This window comes from Diceros bicornis, chromosome 18 (assembly GCF_020826845.1).
Source record: "Diceros bicornis minor isolate mBicDic1 chromosome 18, mDicBic1.mat.cur, whole genome shotgun sequence".
Lineage (NCBI taxonomy): Eukaryota > Metazoa > Chordata > Mammalia > Perissodactyla > Rhinocerotidae > Diceros > Diceros bicornis.
Window position 1 is genome coordinate 20642804 of NC_080757.1, and position 24222 is coordinate 20667025.

The following is a 24222-nucleotide window of genomic DNA, read 5'->3' on the forward strand; positions in this document are numbered from 1 at the left end:
TGCCGGGACTGACCTCCCACAGGTGACCACACCCCTCTGCTGCCAGGACCCTCCCTCTCCACTTGTCTCTTTCTATTTCTGTGCCAGTGCTCTCTCTGTCTCTTGCTGTGTCTCTATATGTGTGTTTCTCTGTCTCTGACTCCATCTCTGTCCCTCTCCGGTCTTTCTCTCTCTCCTTCCCTCCCCCTCCCCCCACCTGTCTCTTGTCTCTCTCCATCCCATCTCTCTCTGGTCTTCTGATATCTCTAGACCCAGCACAAGGAGGCCTTCCAGATGGACCCAGGTCTCAGCAGGAGCCAGACACCAGGGCTGGGTGGGGGAGGGACAGATGGAGTGTCACGTATCTAATCTCTGATCACCACCCCACCCCCATTCTGTCTACCTAGATACCCCTGCCAAGTAGGTACTGTTATACCCATTTTACTGATGGGGAAGCCGAGGCTCAGACAGCAATTAAGTCGCTTGCCCAAGGTCTCAGGACTACAGTTTGCAGAGCCAGTATTTTAATCTGCACCTGTCTGACCCCAGAGACCTCAGATAGCCAGCCCCATGTCCACTTTTCCTGAGGCTCCTCAGGTCTCCCAGGTACCCTGGCCTGGGAGAAAGGAGCAGAAGGACTTATTTGCCTTGAGGGGTTTGCATAGCTTCAGAGGCTGCTGAACAGAGCATCTGCATTGCTGGGGGACAGTCTTTTACCCAAAGAAATGAAACAAAGGATTCTGGGAGCAGGGGCGAGGCCTGGGCTGGGAGAGGAGGCAGAACTCCCCCAGCCCATTCCTATGAGCTTTTGGACCCTGAACGTGGCCTCTGACCTGGGCATAGAGGGTCCTAAAAATGAAGCCCTTGTTTGGGTGAAGGAGGCGGGTGGCACAGAGGCCCCCAGTGTGGGCTGTGCCGGGGGTGTTAAAAGGTGTTCCTCAGGAAGGGCTCCTCTGCAAGGGAGTCTGGGAAACGCATCAAGGGAAGATGAGCCGGCATCTTGGCTGCAGGACTCCTGGGAGCCTCGAAGATGCTCACGCGCACCTCTGAGACCCCCAGTGGGGAGGCTGAGGCAGTTTGCCAACCGTCTTTGCTCTTGGAACCCTTCCTGCACCAGCATCTTTGTTACAGAAGTGCGGAACCCACTGGCCCCGTGGGTGGCCCAGGGTGTGGTGTGAAACACGTTTGGGGCACAGCGGCCACTTCTTCCCCAGAGGAAGCAGAATGTGGCACTGTGATAACACTGTGGGGTTTGGTCAGCAGCTGTTACGCAGGGACCAAAGGCTTGTGGCTATATCCACAGTCATGTGTGAGTCTGGTCCCTCTATCTACTAGCCAGGGTCACTGTGCTCCACAAGTTCAAGGGGCACTAGTCTCATCGTAGTCCATGCGGATGGCACCTCAGGGTGTTGTGCAGTGCACAACCTGTGCAGCTGAATGTGACAGTCCTGGTCCCAGCCCTCATCCTGGTTGTCTGACTGTTGCAACAGCTCTGCTGACTCCCTATCTTTAATCTGCCACCTCTGGTGTCTCCCGCACCCCTCCTCTGTGTCACCTCTCCAGTCTTACCCTCCTCCAGGTACTTTCTCCCCTCAGCCAGCTGCCAGAGTAGTCTACAGGTGCCCTCCAGCTATGCTGGGGCCTGGGAGTGGATTCCTGCCTCTGAGATGGATGGGCTATGTGGTCTTGGGCAAATCACTTAACCTCTCTGGGGCCAATGTCCTCATTTGTAAAAGGAGGATGAAATACTACCCACCAGGTAATAGTTTTCTTCCTCACTAGATTCTGGGCTTCAGGAGGCCAGGGGCTGTCTCTCATTCATCTCTGTCTCCCAGTGTCTGGCACATACTAGGTCTGATGAGTGTGTGATGAATAAGTGAAGGCTTGTCACTTTGACCAAAACCTTTCTGCAGCTCCTCTTGTGCTGATTGGTTTATCCAGGATTTCCAGAGCACGGCCTGCTCTTCCTATGTCTAGGCCTTTGCCTATGCTGTTCCCTCCCCTAGAATTCCCTTCTGCTCTACCTGTAGCACTGACCATTTTGGGGACAGCTCAGCTGCCCTCCCTGGAACCTTTCCCAGACCTCTCCCCCCACCAGAAGCAGCCTCCCCCTTCCACATCAACCCTCCCCATGGCCCCGACACCTCTGCCTGATGTGGTGGGGGGTTATTTGTGTCCCAGCAGGGCTCCTCTGTTCTGGGCAGAGGAGGGGTAGGCACTTTACTGTGCCCTCTTGGGGTCCCAGAGCCTGCATGGTGCTGGGTGCAGAGCCAGGCTCAGGACAGAAGGACACAGAGTGGACTGGACATTGGTGGCGGCCATAATGCTCTTTCCTGCTTTCCCGTGTCTCCTGGCCCTCTCAGGTGCCCTTCATGAAGGGGAGAAATCCTGGGCAGGGTGGGCGGCCCTGCTGCATCTCCAGGCACAGACCCAGGCTGGGCAGGGACAGACCAGCTTGCTAATGCCTGGCTTGGTGGGTGGGGATGGGGCACTTCAAGTTCAGGTTTTGGGGTCAACTGAAAAATTAGTCTTTGGGGAAAAAAATTAGTCTTTGGGTCTGGTGGAGAAGTGAGCACATTGGAGACCTGTGTTTGATGCCTTGGCTTACTGGGCTCTCTTGTTTAAAAAAAAAAAGTGCATTTACAATGCTTAACTTGGGACCTGGCCCACGGTAGGTGGTCAGTGCCCACCATCCGTGAGAGGAGGTAATGTGGCTTCACGTTGAGAGCGTGGATTTCTGAGTCAGAAAGGCCTGGGTCTGAATCACGGCTTGACCCCTTTCTGGTGAGGCTTTGGGCAAGTCATGTACCTCTCCAAACCTCAGTTTACTTGTCTGTGAGATGGGCATGGTCCTGGTCCCCTGCTCAGGCTCGTCCTGAGGACTCAAGGAGGTAAAGGAGAAGCGCTTGGCAGTAGTTAGGACGTGTTGGAGCCTGACGGTGAGACAGAGCTCTAAAAATGTTGGTGGCTATAAATATTACTACTTTGCTTCTGCTTTCTGGCAAAGAACCATTAATTTCTTGGACCTCTTCATTTTCTCTCGCCTTCCATGACAGCAATAGCAGGTGGCTTTCTCTCTGGGACTATTTTTTCACAGAAACAAAGTTGTGTGTATGTTTTTATCACTTCACAGGATTTATCACACACGACTAGTAAAGAATAACACTGGGCTGTAAGCCCTGGCTGGGTCACATGCTGAGCCCCCCACCACCCACAGCCCCCCACTCACAACCCTCCACCACCCACAGCCCCTCACCCATGACCCCCCTACTTCCCTCCCCCATGGGCCCCCACTGTCCACAGAACCCCCTTGCCATGGATCTCCATCATCCACGGATGCACACCTCCCATGGACCGCTACCCACTGCCCCCTACTCCCTACAGCTCCCCCACCAACTGCACAGCCGCCCTCTGCAGCCTCACAGCCCCACCTGTCTGATAAATACCTTAAGGCCATTTGCCTCAGAGGAGCAGGTACACAGGTGAGGCAGAGAAGCCCCTCCCCCCACACAAGCCTGGGCCTGGCCTTTGACTCAGGTCATTCCCTGTCCGCACCTGCATCCTCCCCACAGACCCCTCAGCCGGTCCCTAAAGTGCACAGATGAGGACCACCCCCAGGTGACTGGGCACGGCTGTGAGCCACAGGGTCAAACAAAAACAGAGCAGGACCCCTCAGAGTTGACTACGGTGCTGTCCCTCAGGACCGTCAAAGAGGGCACAAGGTGCAGCGTTTGCAGACAGACTTGGCCAGGGAACCCTTAGGAGCATGCTGTGGGAACTACTGTTAGCAACATTCCAGATCTTTCCTCTTCCAAGTGTGGTCCGTGGAGATCACTAGAGAGCTTGTTAGAACTGCTGCATCTGAGGCTGAGCCCAGACCTACTGAATCCAAGTCCGCATTTTAACAAGATCCAGGTGACTCACTTACGCGCGCCTTCAAGTCTGAGCCGCGCTCTTGCAGGTCACTGGGTCTCGACCTTGGCTGCACGGTGGAATCACTGGGGAACTTTAAAAATGCTGCTGCCTGGGTCCCACACCCAGATCCAACCTGGATTTAATTGGTCTGAGGTGTGGCCTGGACGTGGAGAGTTTGAAAAGCTCCTCAGGAGACTAATGCACAGAGATGTTTGGGAATCACTGCTCTCGGTCTTACGGCTGGACCGATAAGCTCTTTTATGCCTTATGTTTGTAAGCAAGACATGCTGAGAGGAAGGGGGTGAGGTTAAGGGGGCTGCTGGCCGGCCGCTTGGAGACGGGCAGGAGTATCCGCTTGGAAACGTGCAGGAAAGCACTGAAGGCCCTCGAACCGCCCCACTGGGGCATGGGGGGACAAGGCACGGTCCCGAGGTCCCATAGCAGGGTGGTTGCAAAGCCTGACCCAGGACTCAGTTTCCTAGCACCAGCCCCAGCTGGTGTTTGGGCTCCTAGAGTCGCTCCCTCCGCACCATCTCCTTGAGAATTCTCCTTCGTGAACCTATACCCTGGCCTTGGTCCTCAAACCAAAACCTTGTCTAGCTTCTGATCCATAGGCTGCCTCTGCTCTGCTCTTACTTTGCTGGCCGCTGGCTCAGGACCTCAGCAAACCATCCCTGAAGCCAGTGAAGCTTAATCCACCAAAGCCGGGAGGCGTTAACACACGGTAACCAGCCGAGCTTCATCCCTTTCTGTGATGAACACCTGCTTGGAGGCAGCTCAGCTGAGTGGAGAGCAGGGACTCCAGGCTGGCTCCATCTGAGCCCCAGCCCGGCCACTTGTCACCAACCCTTCAGCCTCTCTGGGCCTCAGCTCCCTTGTCTGTGAACTGGGCACAACAGCACTCCCTTGCCTCAGGTCGGCGTGCGGACGGAGTGAGATAAAGACGGTGGCAGGGCCCCAGGCAGTGCCTGGCACGTGGTGGGCACCAGATCAGAGTGAGCTGGGGTCGCTGAGGGCTCTCAGCATCACGCAGCATGGATGCAGGAGCCCTGGGGTTCTCAGCGGGTCCAGGCATCTCGGGCCCCTGCAGCAGGAACACCCTGAACCCTGGGGCCAGAGGCGGCTGGCGCACACCTTTCCCCTCCTCTGCCAGACGCACAGACTCAATTGTTGCCCTGTGCGTGTGGTGGCTGCGAGGAGACCTGCGCTCTCGCTGTGGGGCTCCCCAGCCTTCCTGGGCTGATGAAGCAGCAGAAGTTGGCTATGCCGGCCACACTTGGTGGTGGCACTCTTCCCACTGCGTGGGCCCAATCACGACACAGCAGCTGTTATTGTCATGGTTATTTTATTTTTATTCCTCCCTCTGGGAGCCCAGAATCAAAGGGAAACATCCGCTCTATGCCTCCTTACAGAGAGCAGAGAAGCCGGGAGGGGCAGGTGAGTTTGGACATTCTCAGCCAGGGCCCGACAGGCTCAGAATCACGGTGTCTCAGAGGGCAGAGCCCACGGAGACCGTCTGGTGCAACACTTTCATCTTACAGATGGGGAAACTGAGGTCACAGAGGGTCAAGGACTTCCCCGAGGGTGAGTCAGGGCCTCGCTGGAACCTGCCTCTCCTGGCTCCTGGTCTGAGGTCTTTCCCTGCCTCCCGTGACTGCTGTAGCCAGGAGGGAATTGAGGGTGGTGCTCCAGAGTCCTCAGCCGGTGTTTCCCTGTGAAATGCAGATCCCTGGGCCCCAGGGACCGACTCAGTATCCGGGTGGGCCCGGGGATCTGCATCCTTGGCAAGCTCAGCTGACCAAAGTTCTGGAATCACTGCTATGGACTCGCCCCATTGGTCCCAAAGCCCCAGACCTGTGCTCTGGGCCCCTCCTCTCCTCTCCTGCATCAAATTTCACCACTCAGGACTGGCAGCCCCTGATGAATCTGCTTTCATTTAAAGCATCACTTATCTGGCACACCTGACAACAGTGGGTCACAGGTGAAGGGGACAGAGGGGGTGTCCTGTCATGGATAAGCACTTCACCCTGGACCCCAGCAGCCTGGGATCAAATCCCGCATCTGCCACTTCTAGTCGTGTGTCCCCTGCATGTTCCCTCCCCTGTCGGGGCCTTTGTTTCCCCACCCGTAGGATGAGGATGGCGATGCCTCCCTCTAAGGTGTTGTGAGGACTAAACGAGTCAGTGTGAATGAAGAGCTGAGGTTAGTAGCTAGCACACAGGAAGGTCTATATAAATGTTCACTATTGTTGTGACCATTTTACAGGCTGAGAAGTTATGCTGAGAGAGGTTAAGAGACTTTTCCAAGGTCACACAGCCACTAAGTTAAGCAAAGTTGGTTAGGGCTTCCACCCTATCCCACGTAATCCCTGCCTGGGTGGCCGCAGCCTCCCACTCGTGCGGCCAACCGCAGCTCTGTGGGTGGATTATGGGTTGGCGGGGAAAGACCCTCTCCGACCCTCCACTCACACACGCACTCATGCACTCCGGGGTGAGGATAAATTCCCAGTTCCTTAGCCAACAAGGCAGAATCCGAGGAAACTAGGTGGCCATACAGAGCCACAGCTCAGCTTCCCTTTGCCTCCAAAGTCCCTAATGGGGACAAAGGACGCAGCCCCCACCCTCAATCTCAAACACTCAACTTTTGTTATGGCAGTGTGCATTTATACTCAAAGCTTATTTTCATTTTCTGGAAGAAATTACACATAACACCTCTGCATTTTGGTCTAAGACAATGTTTTTAAACATTGACTCTCCTGGCCCTGGTGTCAACAAGGTCCCTTCCTTCTCTAGGGAAGAGAGTTAAGGGCAGTGTCCTTACACTGTGTCTCGGCCTCGCTGTCTAGTGTTGGGGAGGCCGTTTCTTCGCAGCACCCCCTCCCCTACTCTTTCTCTCATTTGATTCTCTTCTCCGAGTGGTTCTGGTGGAATTGGGAGGCTTGGCCCCGCGTCCGGCTGATGCTCACCCTCAGAACGGGCTCCGTATCGCTCTCGTCCCGTCGCTCTGAGGCCTGAGGAACTGAGCGAGGCCATTAGAGCCCGTGGAGGGCCTGGCAGGCTCTGCACCCCCTCTTCCCGCTGCCCACCCCTCTCCGTCTTGGTGGCCTGGGGAAAGGCAGCTCCATTACCACTCCTTTTCTCTTCTTTCCTCCCTGCTGTGATCGAATCTGCCCTGAGCGGTCAGGGCCCATTCTAATGAAGGTAACTGAATGCCCGGGAGGCTGAAATGGGCCCTTTGCAGAACAGCCAGGGGAGGGCTGCGCTCGAGGGCAGAGTGTGCCAGCTCTTGTTGGCCCCTGCCTGGTGTTAGAGCCTGGCTGGGCCCTGCAGCCCCAACAGAGGGGCCCAGGCAGGGGAAGGGGACAGAGAGCAGGTTTATTTGGGGCGAGCTGGGCCGGTCATTGCAGTCTGCACCCAGCGCTTTCAGGAGTTGGAAAGGCGAACAGATCTGGGTCACAAGGGGGTGGGTGGAGGAGGAAATGGTCCGATTAACCAGGATTCTGATGCCAAGTAGCTGGGACTCACGGCTCTGGACTCTGGACTAGGGACCCTTCAGATCAGAGCTTCTCTTTCCCTCTTTCCCATCCTTCTCCCTCCGTCTGCTCAGAACCCACAGCTGCAAAGCTGCCCTGGGCAGAGACGTGTCACTTCTGTCCAGCGCTCCTTTCCCTAGGCCTGAGAGGCCGTGGCAGAGTGGAAAGGGCTGTGGAGTCAGGCAGGCTCTGCGTGTCCTTGGGCAAGTGACTTAATCTTCTTGAGCCTCGGCTTTCTCATCGGTGGAATGGGAAGGGGTGTGGGTACTGTGGTGGATCCAGATTCTGTGGGGTCTGAAGCTCCTACAGTGTGTGGAGTCCTCTTTAACGTAAGGGATCTCAGTGTATTTTACTTTTGCAAATTTTGCAGAACACGTGACCGTGTGAACCCCTGGCAGGGCCCCTCCCATGCACCTGAGGGTCCTAGAAGTTTCAGCTGTATTAGCTTCAGGGAAAATCCCGATGTGTACAGGTCTGCCTGGTAGGGCTGTGAAGGATTAAATGAGCTAATACTGGAGAGTTCCTAGGACAGTGCCTGGCACAGAGTCGGCCCCTCGTAAGTGTTAACCGTTACATTATCACCCCTCTCGGTTGTCGTGAGCTCTAGCGTATGCAGTGTTGTGCCCATGGCGCCAGCGCCGTGCTGCAGACACCGCGTACTCGATGTGTCCCTTCCTTAGCTCACCTGACAGGGCTCATGACGGCCGATGCTGGGCTGAGGTCGGGTCAGATGGTCCCTCCCAGAGCTTTCAGGAGGGTAACCAGGCCATGAGTGAATCACACAAATAGGCAATTCCAATGCAGTGGTGACGGTGTGAGGAAGCTCGGCGAGATCTAGGGGAAAGATCTGGGAAATAAGGAAAGGGCTCTCTTGAGACATTAAAAAAAGGAAACAATTCTTATTATTCTAATTTCTGCATGGCCGTCTGTAAGGCAGTCTGGCATAGTGACATTAATAGCACCTACCAGGACCTGAGGCTCAGCTGGTAAACAGGCTGCCCAGGGTCCCCCAGCTGGTAAGTAGTGGAGCCCAGACTCTGTGTCAGGTCTATGGGAGAGGAGAGAGGTGGCCACCTGTCCTGAACCAGCTTTGACAGGCTCTGAGGAGCTGATGAGCCAGGCTGGAGGTGCTGGGTGACAGTCTGGTGTCGACAGCTACCTGAGCTCTCTGTGCCAGGGGTGATGATGAAGGTCACCACCCTGTTACTGTCCAGCTGGCAAGCCCCTTGCCTGGCGCCTGAGTTGGCAGCGAGCCCTGCAGGCTGGGCCCGGACTTGTGTCCAAAAACAGGTAGCCTGTCAGGTGGTGAGGTGCCTTGGCTGAAGCCCTCAAATGCTGAGTCACGAAGCAGGAAAGAGTCCGTTCACCTGAGGTCAGTTCCCCAGACCTTGGCTGAGTGCTGGGCCCTGGGGCCAGTGCTGGGCCAAGGGCAGGGAGAGCAGAGATAGGACACCGTCCACCCTGGAGGAGCTCGGCCTCCAGGGGAGGCAGACACATAAAGAGCCACTGTGCAGGGCCGCGTGTTGACTGTTGCAGCCATACACGGTGCCCGGGAACCTGGTGAGGGAGCAGCTGATTCTGCCCCGGGGGGTCGGGGCAAGCACAGGGGGCTGGCTGTGCCAAACCAGGCCTTGAGAGCTGAGAATGGTAATCATCATAAAAGTGCCCAATGCTCTTCACCTGTAGTCCTCACACCCACCCAGGAAGAATCCCGGTTTACTGAAAGGCTCAGCCATGCACTCATTCAGCAATATGTGTGGACCATCAGAGATCCCACTGCCAACGGAAGACAAGGTCCTTCCCTCAAAGAACTTCTATTCTCAGGGGAGAAGGCAAACCATGAACAGGAAGACTAGTCAATAATGTGAATGCAGACAGAGAGAAGGCTTTGAAGAAAATAAAGCAGAGTGAAGCAGAGAGAGTGATGGAGGGGGTTCTCTGTGGGAGAAGGCCACTCTGGAGGTGATGTGAGCCTGAAGGAAGTGAGGGGTGGAGGCATGGGAAGGTGGGGGATGGGCACAAAGCAGGAAAGGGCAAAGGCCTTGAGGTGGGAAGGAGCTTGGTTGGTTTGAGAGTTGGCAAGAACGCCGGTGTGGCTGGTGCGAGATGGAGAGGGGAGCCTGGAAGGAGGATCGAGGTGGAGGTGCCCGAGAGCACAGGGGAGGAGTTTGGGGGTTATGTGTCACAGAGGCCAGGTGAAGGTTTTCAGTTGGGAAGTGACAAGACCTATTGGTGTTTTAAAAGATTCTTGGGGTGTGTGCGTGAATACTGTAATCAAGGCGACCAGTTAGGTGGCTGTGCATTCGTCCAGGGAAGAGATGGGGCATTTTGGTCGGGGATGGTGACAGGCAGATGGTGACAGGCAGGTGGGCTTGGCCTGAGCTGATGGGACTTGCTGATGTGAGGTGGAGGGAAGAGAGTCATGGAGGACTAGCCCAAGGTTCTCACCTGAGCTCCGGGGAGAATGTTGGTGCCATTTGCTGAGCTGGGGGTGGTGGGGATCGAGGGAGGTGGCAGGTCTGGAGGGAAACTGTGGACATGTTACTTGAGATGCCTCCTGGAGGTTCCATTGAAGACATCCCATGCTGTGGCGCGCATCCAGATCCCCTTTAGGTCGGAGCCCCTCATGCTTCCATCTGTCGGGAGAGCCAGCTGCAGCTGACCCTCCCTGGGCCCAGACTGCGGCATGCCATGGGGGCAGCTGCATCCCACGACTGGTCCCTGTGGGGATACAAGGGGTTTGCCCCCTTGCCTCTTTTTGGGACAACTCTGAAGGGCCATCCCACTTCCAGAGCACCTGTGGGATCCGCTGAGGCCTCGTTACAACTGCATTGCAGTTCACCTCTCCTCTGCCCCATCCTGCTGACCCCATGCCCTTACGGGGTTGACCCTAAGACACTCCCCAGTAAACCTCCTCCACAGGCATTACATACAATAGTCAGCTCAGGGAATAGTCCCAGGCTGGACATAAACATGTGGGAGGCATCAGCGTTTGGTGGCCTTGATTTAAAGAGCTAGATGAGACCCCCAGGGAAAAGGAGAAGGGAAGAGGACTGAAGCCCAGGGTATGGCAACATTTAGAGCTGAGAAAGGGCGTGGAGCCAGCAACAGCGATTGAGGAGTCACTACAGGGGAGGTAGGAGGAAACCAGGAGGGTGGGCGTGCTTGAGGCCCAGCTAAGAATGTGTCTCAAGGAGAGAGCCACTGGTCCAGTACTGCGACGAGAGATCAGATAAGAGGATCCGCGTTGCTCTGGTTTATTCATGTCCACCCTGCGGTATGTAGGGAGGGGTTTTCAAAGCCAGGGCACAACCTGGTAAGGAGATGAACTAGAAGAGAAGAGGAAATTGATGATGCAGGAAGTGGCGTGGGGGGATGGCGGGAGCAAAGAACCAGCGAGAGGGTGGGGTCCAGGGCCCACGTAGGAGGGTCCATCGGTGACCATGCGTCGTGGCAGAAGGAAGGCAGAGTTAAGGCAGCTGCACAGCGGGCGTGCAGACCTGGTGGAGGGACCGGGAGGCGGCTCTCTGCTCGTTTCTGTTCTGCAGTCATCAGCTGTGAGGGAGCAGTGGAGAAGCAGTGCTGGAGATGAGAGGAGGAGAAAGGAGAACCAGCTTAGCCTGAAGGCACACAGCCGGCAAAGAGCAGAGGTGCGATTCCAACCCAACCTGGAGGCTAACTCCAAACCCTGGGCTCTGGGCTTCACTAGATGCAACAAGCGCAAGGAAAGACATTCCAAGCAGAGGGAACAGCAAAGGTGTCAAGCCGTGGTATGTTCAGCAAGTAATAGACATAGTCACAATAGAAATATGTTTTGAGCTGGTGCTATGCTAAGTACTCTTCGTGTATTATTTAACACCCACCCCATCCCTCAATAACCCTGTAACCCGGATACAGTCGATCCTCATTTTTTTGCAGATTCTGTATTTAGAACTTTGCTTATTTGCTAAAATTTATTTGTAACCCCCAAATCAATACTCGCGAGATTTTCGTGGTCATTTGCAGACATGCTCAGAGTGATAAAAATTTGAGTCGGCCAGCTGAGGTCAAACAGCATGTACTCTGCCTTCTCATTTCGGTTCCAACTCATTCAGCTCAGGCTATAAACAAGTGTCCTGAGGCCGGCCCTGTGGCGCAAGCGGTTAAATGCGCGTGCTCCGCTGTGGCGGCCCAGGGTTCGCCGGTTCGGATCCCGGGCACGCATCGACGCACTGCTTGGCAAGCTGTGCAAGCCATGCTGTGGCGGCATCCCATATAAAGTGGAGGAAGATGGGCACGGATGTTAGCCCAGGGCCAGTCTTCCCCCGCAAAAAAAGGGGAGGATTGGCAGATGTTAGCACAGGGCTGATCTCCTCACAAAAAAAAAAAACTGTCCTTTTAACAGCCTTTTTAGTGCCACGTTTTCACATTTTTGTGCCTTTTTTGAAGCTTTTGCTGTTTAAAATGACCCCCAAATGTAGTACTGAAGTGCTGTCTATGGTTCCCAAGTGCAAGAAGGCTGCGATGTGCCTTGTGGAGAAAGCACGTGATAGATAAGCTTTGTTCAGACACTAATTATAACGCTGTCGGCTGGGGTTCAATGTTAATGAATCAACCGCATATATTAAATAATGTGTCTTTAAACAAACCTGCATAAAACAGGGTTATGTGTTGATTGGTTGATGAAAATGTTGTCATCAGAGGCTCGCAGGAACCTAACCGCTAGGAGCGATGGTTCCGGATTCACAGATTCGGTGTTCACGTAGCTACCGCAAATAAGGAAATCAACTGTATGCAAGCTGTGGGAGGTAAGTAGCAGAGCTGGGGTTTGAACCTAGGCTGGCCTGACACCAGAGCACTTCTCTCCCATGAATGTCGCCTTGTGGTCTAGTGGGATGGCAGGGGGCCTGGCCTGGAAGAAAGGTTTCTTTTTTAGGGCACCCTGGGAGCAGCTCTTCCTCCCCCTGACTGGCCTCCTCTGGGATCGGGCCTCTCCAGCCTGTACCTGAAGACAGCAGCTCCGTCAGCCTGCCCGGGCTGCGGCCACAGAGCCCTGCCGGGCTGTGGTTTTCCCCCAAGTGGGAGGAACACTGGCTCAGTGTCCTGGGCCGGGTGCCTTTGGTTTCCCTTTGCGGAGCCCCGCCCTGGAAGGAGAGCCACAAAGGAGGTGTGTGTGTGCCTGAGACGGGAGGCAGCTCCGGGCTCCAGCCCAGCCCAGCCCTTCTGCTGCTGAGGCCGCCTGTTTATTCAGGGGCGGCCTGGCCCATCCTGGGCGAGTCCAAGTGAACCCTGTCTTCCCAGCCCCTGCTCACTGCCTTCTCATAGTGCGGAGCCCGCAGCCCTGCTTCTGTCATTTGTGGGGCGGCTTGTTTGTTGTGGGTTTTTTCATTGCAGCATCACGAAGATAATTTAGGAGGCAATTGTAGGAGACGGTGTTTGCTTTCAAAGTGGAATTACAAGCCCTTCAGTATATGTCCTTCTGACCTGAAAAAAGATGTGAAGTTGTGCTTATGCACTACCATCCTTGTCCAAAAGTTATTCTCCTCTCAGGAGGGGGCTAAATTCCTGAGATTAATGACCGACACCCTGGAGTGTCCTTTGAGTAGGTCCTAACTGCAGCCTGAGAACAAGGATGCAGAGAGCACCCACAGGACTCTGAGGAGGGGGCAGTGACCTAGGTCAGGGGGGCTCAGAGGGCCTCGTGGGCCACACCCTGCTGGAGAGCAGCTGAGGGCAGGCTTCCATCCAGAGCAGCTCCGGGGGTGGAGGCCTTGGGGTGACCCAGCAGAGAGCGCAGCCCGAGTGCCAAGCTGTGGGGCCGCGGAAGGAGCCTGGGCTGGGAGTGAGAGGAGCCGGGGGCGGGACCCCACAGGCCACAGGGCTCCCTGACCCATTGTGTATAGAAACTGCAGCTCAAAGACACAGAGCTGTCGGGGCAGCCAAGGCAGCATTTGGACCCTAGCATCTCGGGTGTAGGGCCTCCCTGGTGAGCTCACACACCCAGCACACACGTGTACACACGTGCTAACGACTGGAAGGGCACTCAGCTTAGGACACAGCCCGAGGTGTCCAGTGGTGCTGTGGGGCCCTGGTGTCACAGAGGCCTGGACTCTGCATCTTGTTCTTCTTTTGTCTCTAGGAGGCCGGCATGGTACCTGGCCTGTGGTTTCTGCTCAGTGAATGTTTGAATAAATGAATGAACTGGTTAGCGAATGCATGAATGAATGGACGGTCTTGGGTTTACTCTGGTTACTTAGGGTAAGTTATTTTACAAATCTGAGCCTCCCTTTCTTAGGTGCACAGTCTCTGGGGTTAGCTGTCTGGGTTCGAATCCTGGCTCTTCACTTACTAGCTTTGTGTCCTTGAGTAACTTCTTTGAGCCTCAGTTTCCCCATCTGTAAAATGGGGATAATACCTATCCCATAGAGTTGTAAGGATTAAATGAGTTAATGTCATGTGAAGCACATGGAACAGAGCCTAGTACATAGTAAGTGCTATGTAGGTGTTTGCTATTAATATCTTTAGAATGAAGGTAATAACATCTTGGTATTGTGTGTGTGCTGGGAGCCTGGTACATTGTTTTCCCAAATGTGTTCCTTGCAACACGTGGACGCTAGGGTCCAAACGCTGCCTTGGCTGCCCTGACAGCTCTGTGTCTTTGAGCTGCAGTTTCTATACACAATGGGTCAGGGAGCCCTGTGACCTGTGGGGTCCCGCCCCCGGCTCCTCTCACTCCCAGCCCAGTCCTTGTATTGTTAGATGTTAGCTGAGAAGGGATCCTGTCCTAAGCCCAAGAGCCTTGAGAAACCCTGGGCTGAAACACAGCTAGACAGGTTTCTCTCCTGCTTATGTGCTCTGACACCTCCAAGGAGGAGTGAAGAATTTCCCCTGCTGATTTGACCACAGAGCCCTTTCTTGCTCTCAGAATGGGATGGGGTCTCCACAGAACACATTTTTGGAAGCAACAAATACTTCTTCCCTCCCTCTCTCCTGGAGCCCTGGCCCACCCTGCTCCTCTCATCCAGTGGCACCCAGGGAAGTGCCAGGGTGCATCTCCCAGGGCTTAGAACTGGGGCGGGAGGCAGCGGCCAAGTCAACAGCAGAAGGATGCCCAGCCCCCCACTCTAACCCAGTCAGCCAGGCAGGCGGGCTGTCACCACACCCTCGAGGGCAGGACACTCCCCGGGAGGTATCGCAGAGATGCAAGGGGGCGGATGGCAGAGGACTGGTATGGGCTGCGATGGGTTAAAATAATGCCAAGGAGGACAGTGGATGCCTCCCCAAGGCTGATGGAGAGGAGCGTAAGATCCTTACTTGCTCACAGTCTTTTATCATCCTTATTGATTAGTTTCTGCTGCTTTCCAGACAATTCCAGCTGCTGTCAATAGGCTGGTTATGCACTAAGAGGGGGAGCAGGGAGTCCTGGGCATGGGCCAGCAGATCCGGGTGTGGCTCCTGCTCTGCCAGCCTGGCCATGTCACTTAGCCCTCCTGACGCTTGGTTTCCTCATCTGTAATAAGGCTGCAGTAACATCTATCCCACCAGATGGTTGGATTAAAATAAATGAGAAGAAATGAGGTGACTGGCACATAGTAGACCTTCAGTCATCGGTAGCTGTTATGAATAAGCTGCAGGGAGATGATCTCTCTTTGGTGTCAGGGCCCCTGTCCAAGGCTCCCATCAGGCAGAGACACCCCTCTTCAGGGCTCAGATCTGATACGTTCTGGGAAGAGGGCAGATGGATCTTGAAAAAGGACCTTTCTCATATCCTTGTTTCTCTCCTTTCAAATGCCCATCTCAGGAACTTCAGAAGAGGCTCCCGCTAATTCACAGCCAGTCAGGCCCTCAGCTCCCCATGGTGTGTGTGTGAGTGGTCCTCGGTCCCGTTCGGGGCTACACATGTTCCCCAGGTGCCTACCTTGTGCCAGACATGTTAGAAGCTGGAGTCAAAGACGCCAAGGACATGGGCCCTGCCTTCAGAATTGCAGTACAGAAGGGGCCTGACAGGAGGCCAATCCAGGCAATATGGTGTGTTCCTCACAGTAGCAGAACTTGTGTTTGAAGCATGGAGATCATGAAGCCAAGGAGTAATTTATTCTCACTGGAGGAAACAGGGAAGGCATACCTGAGCAGGGTTTTGAGGGATGAATAGGAGTTTGCCTAGTGGATAGAGGAGGCAAAATGTTTGATACTAAAATAGCATCCCCAGTCTACTCCCAACCGCCTCCCCTTCCTGAGGTTGGTGTGGCTCCTTCTGCCACTAGCAAGCTTTGTGACTTGTGGGTAAGTCATTTCTTCTCTCCATGCTTCAGTTTCCCATTCATAAAGTGGGATCCCTTCCAGCTTGAATGCACTGTGACTTCATGTCTGTGTAGGCCTAGATGATAATACTTTCCAAAAAGTCCTCATATTTGCAAAACACTTTTCAAAAGTCTTTGACATTTTCTCTTTTATTGCACATTCCAGGCTTACAGAGTTGGTTGTGTTCTCTCCATTTGACTGAAGAGGAAACTGAGGCTTGGTGAGGTGAAGTGACTTGCCCTTTGCCAGTAAATGGCAGAGCCAGGCCTCAAATCCAGGTCTCTGACCCTAAGTTTGGGGTTCTCCCCACTGTTCCACACAATCTCTCATGCACCCCACAGCCTCAAATCCCTCGGCAGGTTGCACATAAATGATCCTGGATGATGACTCACCTTGCCCAGGCCCAGTGTCAGACGTTACTGCTGACAGACAGGGAGGAGGAGAAGCCGAGAGCCTTGTGTGCAGAGGACGCCAGGCCCCCGTCCTGAAGAAACCACTTAAGAGAAGGAGGCCAGCAGGGGCCCTGTGGGGGCAGGACCTTGAGGATGGTCAAGTGAAAGCTGTTTCAGCCAGAGAGCAGGATGAAGTCCAGGGCAGCAAGCAGGGCACAGCTCCCCTTTCTTGAAGCAAAAATTGGTTCCTAAATCCAGGGGAAAGAGAGACCCCTGCTATCCCTTTACCCTGCTCTGGTTTCCTTGACAGCACCTGTCATGTGTATCATTCATTCAATGATTTGATCATCGACTGACTTCCCCCACTAGAATGTAAGCGCCGTGAGAACTGAGACTTGATTGATCACAGCTGTATGTCCAACACCTCGCACAGGGTCTGGTGCATAGACGATCTTAATTAAATATGGGTGAATGAGTGAATGAACACGTGATGCCCTCACCTGTGATCACTCCAAGTCCCACTGCAGTCAGCAAGCCTTTGGCAAAGTATTCCCAAATTTTGCTGCACTGCAATCACCTCGGGATCTTTAAAAACCGCTAACGCCTGGCTCTCACCCCGGACGGTTGGATTCAGTTCCATGGGGTGCGACCTGGGCATTGACGTTTTTTAAGGTCTCCGAGTGAGTCTAGCGTGCAGAGCAGTTTGGGATCCGCTGCTTTACCGTCCACTCCTAATAATCAGGCGGGCTGCCTGGTCTGGGAGGACAAGGGGAGGAGGGGGCGGCATTTGTAGCAGAGGAGAGTTGTTTATGCTCTCGTGGGTTTGCAGTCACCTGACATGACCAAGAGTTAAGGAAAGGGAAGTTTTTCCTCCTGTCCTTGCCCAATCCAAGTCAAAAGAAGACCTTGTTCGACTTCCTCCTCCCCTGCCACCTCCTCCTCTTAGAGGATTGAATGAGTCAGAGGAAACGCAGGTTGTCTCACCATTTTCCCCTCTTGTTGGGTTTGCATGAGTAAGACAACCCATTGTTCATGTGTACACAGGTTGACAAAAATAGAGCTTGGCCTCTCTGGATATTGAGCCAGTAAGACCTGGTCCTGCCCCGTCTGCACAGCGTCCAGCCAGACATTACGAGGGAACCCAGCCCCAGGCCAGACTGCAGAAGGCATCCTCCCCGAAGGACAGTCACCCACACCGAGGTGTTTGCCAGTGGAAAGGGGCCCATGTTTCCGGGGCGCCCACTTGGGTCCAAGATCTGGTCCTGGGCTAGCCCAGGGTTATAAATGGGATGGGACCTTAGCGCTGTGCTGTCCAACCCACAGCTCTCCAGAGGAGGGAATGGTCACAGATGCCCTCCTCTTCCCAGGCCCAGTGCAGGCCTCTGGACAAGCTCTGCTGGAGTGGAAGGGCTCTGGATTCAGGCGTTGCTTCCATTTCCTCTAAGTGGGAGATGGGGAACGACTTTCCGTCGGGGTCAGGAGGCCTCTGCAATCCCAGGGCCGTGCCTACTTGCTTATACCTGCTTCCCTGTCTGTGGCCACTGCTGCATCATCAAAGGTTGAGTTTGTCCCCTGGGATGGAAAGCTGAGACTTGACGGTCAGGGCTGATGCTTTCTGACTGTGGAGTTGAGGGATCGCTAAAGAGGAGGTGAGAGAAGACAAGCGTTTGTGGCAGAGTCTGAGCCGGCCGCGTGGAGGGCTTTTCCACACAAAGAACAGTAGTCGGTGATACTGTTTGGGCAGAAATTGTGTCCAGTGTGTGACCAGGTTTGACGGACGTTGACAGTCCTGGTTAATGACTGATGTCCATCTTGGAGAGCACTGGACAGAGAGCTGTGAGACCTGGCTCTAATCCTGGTTCTGCCACTAACTGACTGTGCACCTGTGAGGAGAGAGGCCATTTACCACCTCTGGGCTTGTTTCCCTGTTTGGGAAATGAGTAGTTATACTAGATCAGTGATTTGAAACACCTCTAAAACCACGGAATCCTTTGTTCACCTGAAATCTCATGTGAAAGTCTGCATGTAAAACAGACAGAAATGGAGCTATTCTATTGCTTGCCCGGAGCACCCCCTCCCTTTTGCAGGGTCTTCTCAGAAGCCTGAAGGTTCCGAGGAACCCAGTTTGAGAACCACTGGACATGATGCTCTTTTTCTTTTTTTCTACCTCTGATAATATTTGTGTAGCTGTTCTTTGTTTGTTCACTTGGCTAATGTTCATTGGCATCGGTTGCTTGGCTAACATTAACACTGGGTAATCTTCAGAGAGCTCTTTTCTTGTTACGTTACCATATATGCTTAGCCAGTCCTTCCATATGGCCCCCAACATGCACAAAACATTGCCTCTCTACACCATTTGATGTTGAGCAAACTCCTGCATGGTGAGAGCAGAAGGAAAGTGGACATAGGGAGACAGCTGTAGTACAAAGAGAACTTGCTGTTCTCTTCCCTCACCTCAGCCACCCAAATGACCACATGTCTTCTGCCCCCATCAGTTTCTAGAGAACAGTAACTCCTGCTCGTTGACATTCTCTCTGCTCCTCTGTGGCTTTGGCATTCAATGCCATGGGAGTTTTCTCATATCAACAATGGCAGAATCAGTTTCACGACATAAAAGAATTAATCAGAGTGACTCACCATCTGAAAATTATTCTTGGATACATTCCCTGGGAGAGGTTTCTGTTTTTATTGAGATTGTTCTTTCTCCTGAAAAGGGAGGTCAGACCCCTTAGGAGACTCACAGCGCTGGGCAAGCACTGGCAAGGAGTCGGCTCCCGGACACTCCCATCCCCTGCCTGTCCTACCCCATCAGCAAAGCATCCCACTCAGAGCAGGAAGGAGAGGGCCCTGCACTGGCAGTCAGGAGCCTGAGTTTCAGTCCCTGCGCATCTGACAGCTCGCTGTGTGGCTTTGGACAAATTCCTAGCATTCTCTGAATCTCGGTCTTCTCATCCATAAAGTGGGGGAAGAGTACGTTAGATACTTATCCAGAGAGTCTTCCCAGCTTAAAATGGTTTGATTCTATGATCTAAAACACAGCTATGCTAAGGGACCAGGGGAGCCAGGAGCCTCATAGGTGGGGCTGTGCTCAGGAGGCGGGGCTGTATTTCCTAATGCCTCTCTTCCAGCCCCCATTTGAACAGAGGACACCGAGTCCCCTGAGAGCCCTAGCCTAGGCTAGAGCCCTCAGTTCCCACAGTCCATCTCAGACACAGTCAGCCCCCTCAGACTATCACTGCTTCCCAGAACCCTCTGGAAGATGTCAGGGCCTCTCCCAAAAGTCGGTGTCCTAAATTCTCCCATCAGCTGCTTCAGGTTCTAATCCTCACCTCAGTTCTTCCCGCCTCCTGCCGTGTGGTAATTGAGAATGGCTACTGTTTACTGAGTACCTGCTGTGTGCCAGGCCCTGCTCTAAGTATTTTATGGGTCCTGGTTATTTTAATCCTCACAATAATCCTAAAATACATACTACTATTATCTCCAATTTATATATGAGGAAATTGAGACACTGGGAATTAAACTTGCCTGGGGTCATCCGGCTACAAGGTGTGAAGCCAAGATGTGACTCCCAGCTCTGGAGCTTATGCACCTAATCACTGAGTCAGCCCGGCGCTTGTTCGTGCCGCTCATCACTAGGAGCCACTATGTATTGAGTGCCCGCAGCGTGGGAGGCATTGTACCGGACACTTGTGTTGTCATTTCATTTAAATCTCACAACCGGAAGAGGCAAGGTCTTATTTCCATTTTATAGAGGTGGACACTGAGGCTCTGAAATAGTAAATGACTTCATGCCCCATGGTAAGTTGTAGAACTGGGAAGGCTTCCAACCCTGGAGTGGTCAATGTTAGCATCTCGTGACCTTCCTCTCTGTCATGCTGCTTTTCAGGACAAATACCTGGAGATGCTCCCCATACCACCCCCTCTGGGAAAAATAAAGAGGTACCACCAGCACCACCCCCTCCTTAGAGCTCTTGAAAATGTGCCTCAGGCTACCCCTGGGGAGCACAGGGAGGGGACTTGACAGGTCTGACTTTCTCCACTGACCTTCGCTGGGAGAAAGCCAGGAGCCAGAGAAGCAGTGATCACGTTAGGTTTCTGCTTCTCTTTAACAGTTCCGGGTGATTTTGTCATATGACCTGCTTTCTGGAGCCCCATAGCCCTTAGGGGCAATATGAGACTTGGAAGGAAAGAAGGGAAACTGAGATAGAACTCCTGGACTCAGCCACACCCTAAAACCTCATGGGAGGCAGCTGAGCTAAGGTCTCAGGGTGGAGCTGGGAAGGCAGAGCAGGCCCAGGGTGTGGGGGCTCATTGACATACCACACCTTTGATGAGTGCCTAAAATTAAGTGTACCCACTGTGCCAGGGTGCACAACCCATGAGGTAGGCTGTGCCATTCCCATTTTACAGATGAAGACACTGAGTCTCAGAGAGGTTACATAATTTGTCCCAGAATTCACAGCTGGCAAATAGGGTTCAAACCCAGGTCTGTGTAATTCCATAGCCAGTGCTCCTGTGTGTTAGGGACCGTGGGAGTGGACACAAACAAGGGTGAGAAATAGTCTGTGGCCTCTGCACATAGATCTCTGAACTGCAAGACATAAGCAGAGAGGAGAGGGTGGGGGCGGTGGAGTGTCCACCTCAGCGCCACTGCTCTAGCCTCCCCTCACATGCAGCCCTTGCCAGGAGATCACCCTGTCCATTTTGGAGATGCTGTCCATTTTGGAGAGTCCCCAGCAGATCTAGGACCCCCAGTGGGATGCTCTGCCTCAGAGACAGGCCCTGGTAAGGAGAGGGGCAGCTGGGAATGTATTGGTGGAAGAGAGATTGGTGAAAAGGAAGTTGAGAGCAAAGAGCCAAAGAGAAGGGGGCAGAAAAGCTGAAAAGCTGTGTGTGTGTGTGGGTTGGTGTGAGACCAAGGCACCCAGCTGCCCATGGGCCTTGCCCATCCCAAAGTGCCACCTTTTTGGTCAGTGAGGACTCAGGGAAGGCAAAGGTGGCTTCGTGTCGGCCTGAGCCAGACAGTTAGGAAGATAAATCTGATTCCCCACACGCCCCAGTTACACAATGCAACATCAAGTCAAAGAGAACCCACATCTGCAATATTTGCTGCTTTACATTTTTGCCTTCTTTTATTCTGGAGCATAGTAAAGAGTTAGGGGGGCACATATTTTACTTACATTTACTAGGATTTAACAGAAGGGGTCTTTCCCTTTTTGTTTTGTTTTTTAGGGTGGGATTCAGGATGAGAATCGCTTTAGGAGCCACCAGACTCAGGCTAGTGGTGGTGGTGGTGAACGAGGGGGTTAGGGGGTTGGCGGGTCTTCGGGTCCGCAAATGTGAGGCTGGAAGCGCTGGCCGGAATCTCGCAGTGCGGTGACCGCAAACAGTGAGACTGGCCTGGAACGGGCAGCGGCGGCGGCGGCGCCCGCCAGCCCGGCGCGTAAACTTACCAACTGCGTCCCGGAACCCCGGGCGGCAGTAACCTCGCGGCGCGGGCTCTGGCGGGCCCCGGCGAGCTCCACCTCCCGAGGCGCCGCGGGGGTCGCCCGGGCCCGCCCCGCGGCCGCGCGCCCATTGGTCGGCGCCGCCCAGCCACCTGCCCCTACCTTAGGGGGCGGGGTTACCTGGGCCCCGCCCCCCGCGGCTCGGGTTCCCAGGCCGCGCTTCCTCCTCCTCCGGCCCCGCCCCCGGCGCGAGGCCCCGCCCCCTGGGTCCGCGAGCCGGGGCACCTCGTGATGTCACAGCGCCTTTGATACAAAGAGCCCTTCGGCCCACGCGGGTCTCCCGGCAACGGGCGCGGGTGGGGGTGGGGCCGGCACTTTCCACGGGTGCCGAACCGTGCGAGCGGCCGCGGCGCGGCGGGGCTGTCCTGTGCTCTCCGCCGCCTCGCTGCCCGCCCGCCTCTCGCCCCCCGCAGCGCACCGACCCGCGGCCAGACGGGGGATGCGCACCCCGCCCGCCCCCGGGGGCCAGGTAAGCTGGGGCCGGGGGACTCGGGCTCGCGGGGCTCCGGCGACGCGCACCTGGCCCGCCCCGCGGCCGCGGGGCCGGGGAAGTGGCCGGAGTGCGGAACTTCGTCCGCAGGCCGGGCGCCTGCTCCCGCCCCCGGAGCGTCCGCCCTCTCGGCCGTGGCCTGGGAGGTCAGGTTACCTGCGTCCCAGGTCGCTCGGCCACGGAGGAGAAGCCGCTGCCTCCGGTGCCCCCCTCCGGGCCCTCTGCCTGCGCCCTGGTGCGAGGGTGGGCAGCACTAGCCCCGGGGCGCGAGGAGGGGTGGCCCCCTGCCTTCGGCGCGGTTTTAAAAAAGTGTTTTAGGAGGACCTAGTGGGCTGGGAAAGGGGCTCGTTTGCCCGGACGCCTCCCTTGGGACACCCCCCGCCACAGCTCCCCACATCCGCTCCCAGGGCACCTGCCCCTCCCGGACTGGTGTTGCCCCAGCTCCCCAGCCCTTGGCCCCGCCGAGTCCCGAGTCCCGAAGGGGGCTGTGCGCGAGCGAAGTTTTTCCGCAGCTCTTGGTGGCTGCACCGAGCCTGTTCCCGGGCTTCCCTCGTCTCTCCCAGGGGCTCTGCCGGCAAGAGGGAGGGCCAGCCTAGCGTAGGGTTTGGGCACAGAGCCCTGCCCCTTCCCAGCCGAGATCTGCCGAGGCGGGAGGTGTGCGCGGACTCCCCGCCCTTCACCCTCCGGGTCCCGAGAGCCGGCGGGTCCGCCGCGGTGGTAGCTGCTGCTGTTATAGCCGCTTCTCTGCGGGCGACAAGCGTCTCCGAGGTCTTGGCGGAGCGGCCTCTGGAGAACCGTGTCTGCTATGGGAACCCGGTCCCTACTCAGCCCGGGACTTTATTCCTTGTCATGCCTGCACACCCTCCAGCGTACGTCTTTCCCCATTTCCACTTCTTCCTAGCCCTGCTTGCGCACAGATGGCTGGTTGTGACACATCACTTGGCCCTGAAGGACATGCCAGTTCCTTGACTGACTTATTTATAGGCCTCTTTCTCAGAGGTGTGCGAGAGGGCTGGGTTTCTGCATTCAGCGTACACTTGGCCTGGCAAACCCCAGGGCTGGTTCCTGGTGACCCAACAAACTCTGGCCTCCCTTCCCGGAGGCAGGTGCTAATCGCTTGGGCTCCTGGGAAGGGGGCAGGCAGGCACATCCCCCCGGGGCATCTCCAGATCCTTCCCATTCTGAAATGTGGATACAGTAAGTGCTAGGTTAGGGAAAAAGGAATCTCAAAGGGGGCAGGGTTAGCAACTGTGTGCGTATCAGATCTGTGCAGCAGGCATGTCTGCCTCTCGCCCTGCCTCCCTGTAACTGTCTACCTAGCCTTGGTGGAGTCCTTGAGTCACTGCCGTTGACTGGGGTCTTGCCACCTGCGCGGCACCAGACAGACTGGCCCCAAAACCTTATCCTACTGAGCTGGCATTCATGAAGTGCTGATTATGTGCCCAGGGACTGTTATACGTGGATACTCTCCTGCTCTTGAGGTGTTTGCAGGCTGTGGGGAGTCTGAAAACCTGGGTCAGATTACCCCCTTCCTGACTTCTGGGTTGTCTCTGAGGTCCCTGCGACTTCACTGAGGCAGGTGGGGCTTGGAGGATGAGAAGCCAGTGAAGAACTTGGGACTTGAGTAGCAGGCAGCACAGCTTGGGCACATGCCTACTGGGGAACAGCTTGGTAATTTGGGGGACCCTGGGCTTTGGTGGAGGGGGTGGGGTGAATGACTAAGGCCAGCATGAGAGCGTGTGCCTGAGGGAAGCGACTAGCCAGGCCAGGTAAGCAGGCTGGGAGGTGTGACCTTTGCCCCAAGGAAGACCAGTAGGAGAGACTGGCTGGAGCCTGCTCACAGAAAGGACACTTGGTCAAGTGAGGAAGAAAAGGAGAAGAAATGAGGCCTGAGCAGCCTGCACTGGGGAGGCTCTGGGCTGCAGCTTGAGAACTTCCAGGTGGATATCCCACTGGGCCCCACTCCCTTCCTTCTTTGTGTCTCCACAGAGCATTTGTGGCCCCCACCCCTGCCTAAGTGCGCTGGCCCTTTCATGGCCTCCTAGCTCCCTTCTTGGTGGGACCAGCTGCCCCCACGCCCAGGGCTTTCTCTTCAGCTGTTCACCTGGGGCCCTGACGGCTCTCACC

At 55.2% G+C, this 24222-nt stretch overlaps 1 protein-coding gene across 2 annotated transcripts in view; it reads left to right on the plus strand.

Annotated features, from left to right (window-relative positions):
* Positions 1–24222, plus strand: part of RAB11FIP4 (RAB11 family interacting protein 4) — a 79513-nt gene that overhangs the window by 16971 nt on the left and 38320 nt on the right. Inside the window, exon 1 of one of the 2 annotated variants that reach the window (XM_058560317.1) lies at positions 21867–22074. The exons of the other annotated variant lie outside the window; for it this stretch is intronic. Coding sequence (XP_058416300.1) covers positions 22045–22074 — 30 coding nt within the window. The 5' untranslated portion in view covers positions 21867–22044. Of the gene's footprint in view, positions 1–21866; positions 22075–24222 lie in introns of those variants that run through there. 2 annotated transcript variants of the gene reach the window in all.